The sequence below is a fragment of the Ambystoma mexicanum genome, chromosome 1p (genome assembly GCF_040938575.1).
Source record: "Ambystoma mexicanum isolate Mex_15411 chromosome 1p, UKY_AmexF1_1, whole genome shotgun sequence".
NCBI lineage: Eukaryota > Metazoa > Chordata > Amphibia > Caudata > Ambystomatidae > Ambystoma > Ambystoma mexicanum.
In genome coordinates this window covers 1,018,072,891-1,018,086,320 of record NC_090921.1, presented here as the reverse complement: position 1 = coordinate 1,018,086,320, position 13,430 = coordinate 1,018,072,891, and the positions used below count along the sequence as shown (strand labels likewise).

The window sequence follows — 13,430 nt, the reverse complement described above, 5'->3', positions numbered from 1 at the left end:
GCGAAAAAATAAACGCTTCGAATGGACCGAGGAAGCCGAACAGGCCTTTCAGGAATTGAAAGCTAAATCCACGTCCGCACCTATTTTGAAGCACCCGCGTCCCGATCTCCCTTATATAGTCGAAACCAACGTGTCCAGCTTAGCCATGGGAGCTGTCCTGTCTCAGAGAGACCCTGAAACCAACCAACTGCACACAGTAGCATTTTGGTCCAGAAAGTTCTCGCCGCCTGAGGTAAATTATGCAATCACCGACAAGGAATTATTAGCCATTAAGTCCGCCTTTAAGGCTTGGCGGCATTATCTTCTTGGCGCCAGGCATACCATCACTGTGATCACCGAAACTTACAATATTTAAAAACTGCCAAGGCTCAATCGTCACGTCAGCTCCGATGGGCTTTGTTCTTTGCTGAGTTCAATTTTGTAATCACTTACCGCCCCGGCTGTAAGAATGGCAAAGCGGACGCGCTATCTTGAATAGGAATGGGAGAAATAGACACAAACTCAGAACCTGTGCCGATAATTCCCGAACAAAGAATTTTGGGGATAACCTCTTTACAAACCCTTGAAGACATTCAAGCACGGGTAAAACAACTCCTGGACTCTACAGCCTTGCAGGATTTGGATCCAAAGGGGGTCTTACTTTTCGGTCAACGATGGCCTACCTTACTTCTAAAGGACGCTTATTTCTGCCAGAAAAGGAATTGCAAGAACTGTTTATTTCCCGTCATCATGATACCCTGATGGAAGGACATCCTGGCATTGCCAAAACTGAGGAAAAAATTAAACGACAATTCTGGTGGCCTTCCTGGCGAAAGGATATTAACTCTTTCGTGATGTCCTGTGGAGTTTGCGCCCAAAACAAAGGCCAAAAGACAAAACCCGCCAGTCTTCTTCAGCCTTAAGACATTCCACCAGCAACTTGGCACACCTTGTCACTAGATTTTATCACGGACCTGCCCCCTTGTAATGGATACAATACTTTTCTGGTTGTGGTGGATTTGTTTTCCAAGATGGCCCATTTTATTCCGTTGAAAGGATTACCTTCAGCTTCTGTCCTAGCCAAGGAATTCCTCGAAAATATCATCCGTTTGCATGGATTCCCGTCCATACTAGTCTCCGACCGAGGAAGCCAGTTTATTTCTCATTTTCGGAGAAAGTGTTGTCAATTGGCAGAAATCGACATAAGACTCTCAACCAGCCACCACCCACAGACCGATGGTCAGACGGAGAGAACGAACCAGACCCTTGAACAATACCTACGATGTATGTTGCACCAATCGGAGGGTAATTGGAAGGATATTTTATGGGTGGCCGAATATGCATACAATAACTCGGTACACCCTGGAACTGGACAAAGCCCCTTTTATACCCTATATGGACATCACCCTCGTACTTCAGACCTGGACTCACCTCTGAGCCTTGAAATGCCCGCAGTGGACCATTTGCATTCCACGATAACTCAAGCCTTCAAGGATGCAACTGCACATTTGCAACAAGCGAAAGGGAAATACAAAAAGAATGCGTATCTGCATCGGAGTGAGGCGCCTCCATACCAAATAGGGGATCAAGTATGGTTGGCTACCAAACACTTATTGCTCAAGGGACCTCGAACTTTTAATCCAAGGTATTTGGGCCCTTACTCGATCAAAGCTATAATTAACCCAGTGGCAGTCAAGCTCGATCTACAAGCTAACATGCGGATTCACCCCGTTTTTCATGTGTCACTTTTGAAACCAGTGCAACCAGGAACCAGATTAATAAAGCCACCAGAACCAATCCAGATAGATGGGGAGCCTGAATTCGAGGTGAAGAACATTTTGGATTCTAAGATCTCAAAATCAAAACTTTTCTATCTAATTGATTGGAAAGGGTACGGACCTCAGGAAAGGTCTTGGGAACCCAGCGACCACATACATGCACCTCGGCTGGTAAAAAGGTTCCATCGGAATTTCCCAAACAAACCGAAACCTCCAGAGGGAACGACCTTGGGAGGGGCCTTGGGGGGAGTGCTGTCATGATGCCTACCCCCGGAGCACCAGGCCAGGCCCAGCACCCCCGGGAGCAGGCATCATGCCCCCGGGTAAAAGCCCAGCGGCCCCTTATAGGGGCTCTTTGGACTCTGTCCTGGCGCCGTTGGCGCCAGGCTCATGTTGGACATCAGTCCTGGCGCCATAGGAGCCAGGCTCATAAAGGAAGGTGTTTTGTGCACTTACCTGATGCAGACCATGCTGCAAGATTCAGGCCTCCCTGAGACCTGAAAGGGACTATTTTTTCATTGGGACTATTTTGCCACTCGGGCGTGGCCAGGGAAGGATACTTACCTGGAACTACTTTGGGGGCTATTTAAGCCACACCCAGACAGTAGCTCACGCTTCGCGTTGTTCTGCATCCAAGCAGCTGAATGCTCACCGTGTCTGTTCCTGCATCTGGTCTCCAGCCACGCCCGCCTCGATCCTGGAACACCTGTAAGGAAAGAAGAGAAGAGAAAGGTGAAAACCAAAAATTTTATCAAACTTCTTACTGCATCCGGAACCTTCACGCCAGCGTTCCTCAGAAAAGACTTTCATTTAAAAGCACTGCGTTGCTCGCTGCAGCGCCGCGCTTCACTCACCTGTCCTCGGGAGTTCTTCTGGCTCCATCGCGACTGTCTGCTCCGGTCGCCACATCTCTGCGCCTAGGGGAGAGAAGAAGAGACAAAAGGTGAGCAGAAGGAACATATGAGGAAAGCCTCATTTTCCGCCATAACACTTACCGGTCTTCTGTTGGTGGACCATTCCTCATTTCGGGTCGGCGCCGCTTCGTTGGCAGGTACCGCACCCCGGCCCCTATGGGGAAAGGACAAAAGACATTACTGGAGGAACATAAAGAGGGGTCGCCCCCATCGCTAACTCACCTGAGTTTACCATCGGCAATTCAATCCCTCAACGCATCGCCTTCATTCTGCACCTGAAATAAAGGACAGATCACAGGTTAGGAAGGCAACAGAAAAGGAGGCTCAACACTTGAACTTTTGTGATCTTCATACTTACGGCGTTCCGCTTCGAAAAGTCAAGTGGATTTTGCCAGCGCCATTCTGAAAACCAGTGAAGTAACTGGACAAACACGCGTCCCTGCACCAGAAGCAGGATGGAGAGTTCATCCTTTCAAACCATAAGGTGAGCTTCAACCGGGGATTTCGGAGGAAGTTAGAGAAGAACGAAGGGGGGAAGGGGGGAGCAAGCACACTATTCTGCAGACTGTTAATCCCCTTTCTCATCTGCAGAAGGATATTCCTACGGGCCAGACAAGCAAGAGTTGAGGGTCCTGTTCAGTCGGTGTTCCGAGTTCTGCGCATCACGCTCGAAGAGGCCACAGCAACCCAGACTAGACCAGCGCCTCCGTGGGAGTCAGGTGAGCGTTACAGATATTTGGTGAATCACTGTGATGAGGGAGATGGCACCCATTCCACTCTACTTGGGCAGTGGTATTGGATGGACCACTACAACGAGGAAGAGAACTCCCTTTGCACTCTGCCTGAGCAGTGTTATTGGGTGGACCACTGCAACAAGGGAGACGGCTCCAGATATACTCTGCTTGGGCAGCGTCATTGGGCTGACCATTGTGACGAGGGAGATGACTCCTGATGCACTCTGTATGAGTTGGGCCTCTTCCTGGACCCCACCTGGTCTTCCCGCCATCCGCGATACCTTGGGGACACATCTCCAGTTCTTCCTGGGGTCGCAGGGGCTTCTCTTCCTCCTACTTGCTTCTGCACGACTCTGCGGCAGGCTGGTGGTCCCATTGTTGTTTCTGGACCCACCAGTCCACGTCTCTGTGGTCACGCCACCACCAAGTGAGTCTGTTTCCTGCTTGCTCCCAGGACGCTCCAGTAACTTCCTGTTCTTCTTGTCCCCCTCCAGGAGAGATGGTTCTGCTTCGGCTGTAGCGTTCCAAGTTTGAACTTCCTAGGTCTTGTTTGCTGACTCATGGCTTCTGTGGTGAGACACTTAGTCTGTTCTTGCTTTCTACTTTATACTGTTGACTACGCCCTGGTGTAAGGTCAACACCATCTTACAAAGTCTTTTTGGCACTCTTCATGCGAAAATCGGGAGCCACCTCGTTACATTACTTGTCTGGTTTCGCATAAGGTTATTCCATATGCTTCTGATGTTTTTATCCCAAGATGTTTTTACATTTGTCACAGTAATGGCTTTACTAAACACATCCCCCTTCCTGGACCTCCAACATAACCAACACCACCATACACAACCAAGGGCTAGCCACAATACACATAGACACACGCAGAACAAATCTAACCTTTGCATTCAACCAACCCTAAGACTCGGGAAGCAACCATAGAGGGAACATACCCTTGCAACTAGTCCATAAATTCATCAACACAATACAATACAACACTGAACAGTCATCCGTGACTCTGGACCCCCTTATGGATACTCCTAACCAGTGCGCACGACCACAACCCCACTTTAACCACATTCGACCGACATACCCAAAACAAACACTAGCACACATACGTGGCACTGAGCCTTACCCATACGGTCTCAAAAGGCAGGGCACTCAAACCAACTCCCATATGCAAGACAATGCACACAGACACCAGTTCTTCCTGGTTCTGAACCTATTCTATATACCTATCCGCACTAACATACCCCCCCCCCCCCCCTCTTCACTTGCAGAGCCACGTGACCGCCTGGAGACTGCCCTCCGGTGGTATCAGTGATGGATATATCGGCCGCCTTCAACACAATTAGACACAACACTAATCCAGGGACTGGAGGAATGGGGCTTAAAAGGCTGTGCTCTGCAATGGCTAAAATCTTTCCCCACCAACCGAACTGAAAGAACATAGTTAGCGCCATTTACATCTAACACCAAAAGCAATAGCTGCAGTATACCACATGGATATAGCCTCTCCAAACTCCTTTTAAATATCTACATGTCCTCCCTAATGAAACTCAGTCAAACCCATGGACTGACCGCCTACAGCTACACAGACGGTACCCAACTCATCTTCAAGATAACCTCAACCCAAGACCCAAACACCCTCAACAAATTGCTCACGGACATATACACTTGGATCACAACCAACAATCTCCAAAAAATAGACCCGACACCGAGGATAACGCACCACATACTAACCTGAGCTAGCCACCATGCATGGGAACCCAACCGGATGCATCTTCCGTGATATGAAACATGGAACTACTAATGGACAACAGACTCTCACTTTAACCACAAGTCATCGCAATAGTAAAGAAATGCTTTGACCTCCTGCAACCAATTAGGGGGACACCCCCACCTCATTTTCCCACACAGAACTCTCACAACCATCTCCTTGGTATTATCGAGAATAGACTACGCAAACAGCCTCTACCTCGAAATGCCAGAACGCCTCACAAAAAAACTCCAACACATCGAAAATACTGCAGCAAGACTACTCCTGAGACTAAACAGAAGAGAACACCACATTGCACAGCCAAGAGAAGCCTACACTGGCTTCCAGCAAAACAAAAACATGATTAACTTCAAAGGCCTCTGCATTGCTCACAAATCTCTAAAAAGACAAGGAGCCGAATTTCTCCAAGCCAAAATCAACCGCTACCAACCAGGAAGAAACCTAAGATCAAGCAACGACGTTGACGTCCAAATCAAAATGAAACAGAGGAACCGCATTCTCCCGTCTGATAGCCAAACTATGGAACCCGTTACCAAAGGAAATAAGAACGACCGCTCACCTAACCTTCAGAAAATGACCTGGCTATTCAATTCACTGAGACCAGTATAAAAACGGGTACCTCCCATAGCTCATACCCGGACCCAAGGCAATCATGAGACAGTATGGATCCTGGAACCGACAATTAAACAAACACACACAGTACTAACTACTTACCATCCCATACCCCTGTTCCTCTCCTAAATACTTCCCACATACCCAAAGGGCTAGCCATACTATGCAAAAAACACACAAGCCACACATTCGCCACCAGAACAAACAACAAACAACCCAGACACTGGACTTACCCCTCCAGACACAACAAGCCCAGTGCCGTCAATCAAAGCACACTCAGAAAGCTGACCTGCACAGACACCAATTTCTCCTGGTTCTGCAAGCATCAATAGAAGAGAACAACCTCTAATCCTATCCCTCTTCCCTCACTAACCTACCCCACCCACTTTCTTACAGAGCCACGTATGTGCCTGGAGACTTTGCAAATTGTAGCGGTGTGCAGTATAAATAAAATATTTCTAGAGTGGATACCTGGGCAACTCCTCAACACCCCGTCTATGCATACGTTCTATAGTAGTTAACAAAAGGAGTTTCAGTAGCAGCCCTTTCGAAATTTGAAGCTCTATCGTATCCTTAAAAAAATGTCCTTTGCAGCTGTCATTCTTTGAAAGCAAGGTCCCTAGGGACAGCTTGAATGGTGGCTATGTGATTTACATTTTCATATGTTCAAAGTTTTCTCTAATAGCATCGTGAGCTGAACATAAGGTTTTTCCATGTCTAAGCTTAACATTGTGGATTGTGTATAAAAGTTAGAATGTAGCTATACACCTTTTCTATCGCTAGCTGTTATGAGGAATCTGAGGGCATCCTCACTTCTTTCCCCAAAATATCCTCCCCCCAGGCGGCCAGGGAAAGGCTGTCACTTTTGTATCCTGACCCTGGGGGTGGATATGTGAGGGAGTATCACCTGGGAGGAGGAGACTTGGGGAGTGGGTATGAGGCACCCTTGGCTAAGACACAGTATCCGCCAATTCCCTTTCATCAGGAATGAAATGTCCCCTGGGCTTTTATAGGATACTTCCAGTCCCTTCCTCATTGTGTTAGAAAACATTCTCCCAATGCACATCCTTATGGTACTGCGACAAGGAAGAGACCACACAGGAACTTCCATTAATCCTTTATTAATTCAAACATACATAAACACCACTCTGGTACTGGGACGAGGAAGAGGGATGCTGAGTAACAAGACCGTTGGTAAATCAATGTGGATGGCTTGCACCTGAGGCCAAAGGGGCCGTATAAATGGCCCCTTCAGGTGAGGCTAATGAGATCACCTGTGGAATGCTTGCAGACAGAGAAGCCGAAGGTGATGGCAGGGAGACGTGTGTCCGAATTGCCAAGGTGCTGCAGAGTCAATGCAGCGGGAGCAGTTTGTGGCGGGTGTTGGCGGAAGGTCTCCGGTGGCAGGATCCGGCTGCCGACCACCTGGAGTCAAGAACGCACTCTTTCCGGTAACCTGAGGTGTCGGAGGCCCAGGAAGAGGGGCTTGCTGAGTCAATTAAGGCTGAACGACTCCTGAATGCTCTGGTGCAAGCCACGTTGTGAATGCCGGTCGGAGCGCTAACGAGTGAGCGGAGGACAATGGAGGCAATGGGATTGCCAGACCAAAGGTAAAACTCAGATAGCTGTTTGACGACTACAATGATGTGTGAAGGTTGATGAATGGACCGGTTTGTGAATACTGAACTGTATTGAAATTAGGAAGGTCGCGGAAGGGCCTGAAAAGCATTAAACTTTAAAATGAATGAAGAGCCTGTGAGAAGGATGCAAATTCCCAACAGGAGAATGAAATGGGAATTTGCAGTTACATTGTTTTGATATTAATGAATTGAAGTTTTGAATACTGAACCAAAGGAAAGTAATAACTGTGAATCTTGGAATCAAAAGAAAGCAAGCATTGGTACTGAATATAAAGAACTGTGAATTGTACAAGCTCAGAAAAAAGCAAGCGTTGGCAAGAGCCATAAGGAAGAGAGGAACTGTACAAATTGAAATTTGAAACTGTGGCAATACTGTGAGAAGTTGAATAATCCAACAAGTGAATGGTGGCAAAACAAGTGTTGAAAGGACTGCACGAATTGTAACTGGAAAAGAAGCCAAGCAGGTGTGTCGGTTGCATGACCTGTAACGGGTGGACTGTGTGGTCTGACAACTGTGCCTAGACGGAATACACTCCACTAAAGAGAAGCCACTTAACTCATCTATATGTTTATGGTTGAATATCCAGAGAAACTGGTACATTATGAACTTCAAGAGTTGAACTTTACAATATTGATGATAGAGCCAAAAAGCCTGAAAGCTGGGAAGAATTCTGAGGAATTGTGTTGTTGTGAAAACAGTGAGAGACTCGAAATCTTGGGGAAGGGAACCCATTTTGATTGAAAGTGAACTATTTGGAATCCTGGGGAAGGGAGAACCCCTTTCTGACCAAGAGCTGGAAGATGCTGTGAACATTTATTTGAACACATTTTCATTTGATGCTGACATCCCTACACAGTTTGTACAAATAGATGTGAGGGCAAGTATAGGCTTTGGACACAGACAGACATTTACTTTGGACTTCCTGACACAGACTATCATTCGTTTTAGTTTAGGTAGGGAAATCCCATTTTAGCATAGGGCAAGATAGGCCTCATTCCAACCCCTTTGTGATTTTAATAAATGTTTGTAACCCAAACTTTCCTCAGTTGTCTGTGTCTACTTCCTAATGCCTTCAAACTGTGTATTGTCCATTCATGCACGATTGTTTTTGTGGCAGAGTGGTCCTTGTAGATGCAGTGAAAGGGATTTGAATATGCAGGTATCCGTTGAAGTTCTTGAGCAAGCTTGTAACAGAGTACGTATTGCTGAAATAGCAAGAAACATATTGTTAGTGCTTTGAATGGGCCCAACACTACCATGCCATCTTTTGTGTAGTTTTGCAAGAAGTGACTATGACATCTATTTTTTCTAGGTCCTTCAAACTGGGCTTTGATACCCCATTGGAACCTGAATCGGTTGAAAAGAAAGGTTTATCTCGAAAGACAAGGAAGCATAGGATCATCAACGTGGAACATTTTGAAGAAAGAGTAAATCAAAACATCCAACAGCTAAAAGGTTCTTATTATGCTATACAAGTACATTTTTACAAAATGCTCATTTTGTTTGTATTGCACTTTAGTTTAAAAAGGTGTTTTCATTCAATTTCAATATTAGTAGTTTTGTCGCAAAAAGATTTCCTTAAGGACACTGTTCGGATTTTGAACCTCTTGAAATGCACTTAACATTAGTTGTAGCCTTCAGGAAAGTACAGTATTTCCACACCTTTTTCCTAGATCATGCCTGGAATATTCAGCCTAACCCTGATGCGGCGGCGTTACGAGATATAAGGGTCTTAGGTATACGTTTTATTGCCTTACATTGGATTGTTTTTTGTGGCAGAGGATTCTGTGGTAGGTCAGAAGGAGGAGACAGACCAAGGTTTGTAATTTTAAATAATGTTTATTAGAAATTATATGAAAATGCCTACCTTTACCTATTTTAAGGATTTTCCTACCTAACCGAACTAAACTTGTGCTTGTCCATTCTCATGTCCAAATGAAAAGTCTGTCCTCCATCCAAAACTAGTCTACTCTATCCCTACGACTTATCCTAACTAGCTAAATACCAGGATAATGACTCCCTTTTCCTGGGATTGCTTTTCAGCAATTTATTTTCATTACCAGACCTTCAAATAGATCTTTGCTATTTCTTGCAACAATTCATTCAGTTCTCTGAGGGGACTTCTCCACGTCCCTCTCTTTATTTCTCCTTGGTTTCTCAAGTTCCTCTCTTTGGATATAATAGCACCTGGATATCCTTTCTTCTATTCCTCTCAAGTTTGTCTGACAGATCCTCCTTTGCTAACACCATTTTCACCAGTGGTGTTTCTTCGAGTGGATTGTGTCCTCCAACGTATTCCTCATCTTAGATGTATTCCCTCCAGCTTTAGCTGCTTTGAAAAAAAATTCTCGGTAGAGGGCGCGGTGCGTGGATGTCGAGTCGATGGTCCTTCGAAGGCCTCCGTCGATGGTGACGTCATCGGGTATACAAGTAGCACGCGTGGCGCCCGTTGGCCTCAGTTTGTTTTTTGTGCGGTGCATGCTTCGGAGATTTGGCGTGTGTTAGGCAGAATCCCGTGCAGTGCCCTTGCAAAGTCAAAGGGCCGGAGCCAGAGTCGAAAGACGCCGGGGTCTGTTGCCGAAGATAACAGTGTCAGACAGTTCGCGATTCAACGTAGCCAAAAAGTACTTCGGTATTGTCAATGTTCGGAAGCAAAAGTTATAAGAAGGAGGGAAGACAAGGGCAAGCCTTGGAAATGAAGAAAAGGGGTTCACCCAGTTTCCTCAAGTAGAAGACAGTACCTTGTTCCAATGATGCAGCTGGTGCCCTGGCACTTGTTCCTGTTGGTTTCCCGCAGACCCACGATTCCTGGAGCTTCGTTGTGAAGGAGGACGTCTGAAGGGGATCTGCACCACACAGGAATGAAGCCGGCAGCAGCGACGAAGAATAAAAGGTGTGCTCCGCTTCTCTTCGGTTCCTTGTAGTTCCAGTAGCGACTCTCTGACTTCTAGTCCAAGAGACCTGCCTTTTTAGCGAAAAAAACCCATTCACACAGCGACTCTCTGACTTCTAGTCCAAGAGACCTGCCTTTTATGCGAAAAAAACCCATTCACACAGCCTAGCTGTCAATCACCCAGCAGGGGGGTTGTCCAGCCCGGACAACTACCCTGGCCAATCATGACAAAGTGCGACTTGGGTTTCCTAGGATACCCTGTGCAGGGGGTGACTACACCCCTCCCTCACATTCAGCCCACCTAGACACCCAGGCGCCTTGAGGAGGGCTTCCGTGCAGAAGCCCGCCAAAAGACAGTGAACAAAGAAGGCGAACCTAGTTTGCCGCGCAAAGTAAAACACAAGAAGGATTTTAACAAAAAGAAATGGCGAATAAACCCAATAGGACGATTTGGTCAAGCAGGTTTATGTTCGAGGCTAATATAATAGCCAAGAACAGTACCACGTTTATCTAATATAATCGCAGTAGAAAAGTTAGGGGAGATACCACTGCCACCAGCAAGTCTAAATGTTAAAAGCGCGAAACAATGCTCTAGGAGGTACAGATACAAAGGAATACGAACTAACCCTTTCCAGTACTCCATGGAAGATGGGGTGTACTGGATCTGTGGTAGATTGACTAAGTAAAGTTAATGGTAACTTTACCCTTTTCTGGGTGAAGGTAGTCGCCTCAGAAATGGAGTCGAGGGGATTCTCAAAGACAACCCGGTGCCACGGCACTGAAGGTGCTGTGTGACACACAAAAAGAAGGGGGCTACTGAAGTGGTGTACTTAGTCCACAATCACAAAAACAGGTAGAAACATATAGCAAAACACAGGAAAGAGTGGGGGAAAACCTCTTATTCTTACCAAGTGGAAAAAAATAAACTCCAGAAGTCAAGCAAAGCTGCTGGGGGACTCACTAGGTGAGGGAAATTAGCCATAAATGAGAATACTCCCTTACAGAGCGCCTCGAGTTCTGTGAAATGCAGTTAATATTACTGATATATATCGATATGTCCTCGTCATCGACGCCGACTACGACCCCGCAATCGGGTTTCAGAAAATGTAAAGCGTGCGGTTCGAAAATGTCCATCACTGACCCGCACCGAGAATGTCTGTGGTGTCTCGGAGAAGGCCACGACATGGAGGTCTGTACGAAGTGTCAGGCGATGACGGGGAAGGCCTTGCGAGAGAGGAAGGGAAAACTCCAGGTAGGTCCTAAATCTGACTGGAAAACCTCTAGCGTCGAGTCGAGGTCCCGTGAGGAGAAGTCTCCTCGACGCGAAAGGCATCGGTCCAAGTCCGGAAGTGGTTCCCATCGCTCGTCGTCTTCGACGAAAAAATCAAAAAAAGGTGCCACAGGTCTCCCTCCACCTCGGACGAATCCCCAAAAAGAATGAAATGCCCCACAAAACATTCTTCCTTCGAAGAGTGGGAAGCATTCAGAGTTAAAATGATGGAGGTGTTTGAGAAGGCGAAGCCCCGCTCCATGCCTTTTTCGGAAGCCGGCCGGGAGCGTCATCGCTCCGACACTCGCAGGCCCTCGAGCCCGGGTGATCGAAGAAGGAAGGATCGAGAACCTTCCAGGACGCCGAGCGAGAGAGACCGCTCGAGTCGACGCTCGAGGTCACTGATGCCGTCCAAAACCCAATGCACCTCGAAGGGCAAATCTTTGAAAAGCGGCTCAACGCCGGCTCCGTCGACGACCACTATTCCATCGACGCCTTTGTCGACTTTGACCCCGAAGCCTTCGGCCCCAAAGGTTCCAAAGGCTCCAGTTCAGCCAACTCAACCAGAAAAAGGAAAAGATAAGACGGCAGGGACTTCAGGGTCCACTAACACACCTCTCCCACCTCTCCCAGAAAAGGTTTTTAAACCTCTTCCTAGGAAGGAATTTTTCAAGTCCCTGACCTCAATTTTTGAGGAACAGGAGAGATCTGATGAGGAGAATGTACCCTTTGGACTGGAATGTGGTACCCCAAATGTCCCAGAATGCCTGATTTCTGAAGAAAGCAGGATGAGGGATCTGGTGGAATCCTTACATAATGCAAGTGGCATTGATGCATCTCCTGAAACTGATTTTGGCAGGCCAGAACCAGGGGAGCATGTCCCTCATACTGTCAACTAATGACAAAATGGTAGATTATTTAGGATGTGCTAGACCACCAACCCAATTCATCCAGGATGATTTGACCGATATATTGGACCATGGTCCTACCGAAGATCCAATCCTATCCTTCCATGTAGCCTTGCAAAATAAGATGGCCAAAAAGTGGGAGACTCCGGATTCTATTCTTCCAGTGAATAAATCCCTTCAAAATACTGCCCTGCCAGTAGCGACCCCAGCTATCTGTGTAAACATCCCACTCCCGAGAGTCTGGTGGTCCAGACAGCCACAGCCTCAAATAAAATGGCGTACCCTTCTATCCCTCCGGACAGGGACGATAAGCGTGTGGATGGCTGGGCATGCAAGGTATTTTCAGCAGGGAGTATGGCGTTAAAATCAGCCAACTCCACATGTGCCTTGGCAAAGTTTTCGTACACTCTGTGGGAGTGCATTGCAATGGCGGCAGAGCACATACCAGAAGGGGATGAAAGGGAAGGATTCCTAGCCATTGTTAGAGATGGAAAGGAAGCCATGCAGGAATCCCTTCAATCTGGATTGGACACTGCAGGTAGTGTGAGCAGGTCCATGGGTACTAGCACGGTAATTCACAGATTTGCGTGGTTACGGAAGTCGGGTTTCGCACCAGACGTACAGAACCGCTTTCTGAACTTGTCTTTTGACGGGTCTCACCTTTTTGGCAGCAAGGCTGAAGAGAGCCTTGAGAGGTTGCAGACCTCAAAAGCAGCGGCCAAGTCTTTACGAGCTGCTATTAGGCAACCTCAGCCTTTCATGCGCCAGGACAATCTTGGAGGGGACGATCCTATCGTTACTACTCCTCCTATGGAAAGGCGAGAGGAATGGCCAGAGAAAGGCTACTCTTGGTGGACGAGGAAAACGTGCAAAGCCAGCTCCAGCTGCAGCCTCTTTGCCATCAGCGGCAGCAGCAACCGACACAAAACG

General features: G+C 47.1%; 1 protein-coding gene across 6 annotated transcripts in view; it reads left to right on the top strand.

The window, feature by feature from the left end:
* Positions 1-13,430, top strand: part of CENPT (centromere protein T) — a 1,770,416-nt gene that overhangs the window by 579,994 nt on the left and 1,176,992 nt on the right. For all 6 annotated transcript variants that reach the window (XM_069655330.1, XM_069655348.1, XM_069655339.1 and 3 more), the window contains exon 10: positions 8,742-8,884. In XM_069655330.1, coding sequence (XP_069511431.1) covers positions 8,742-8,884 — 143 coding nt within the window. The remainder of the gene's footprint in view (positions 1-8,741; positions 8,885-13,430) is intronic.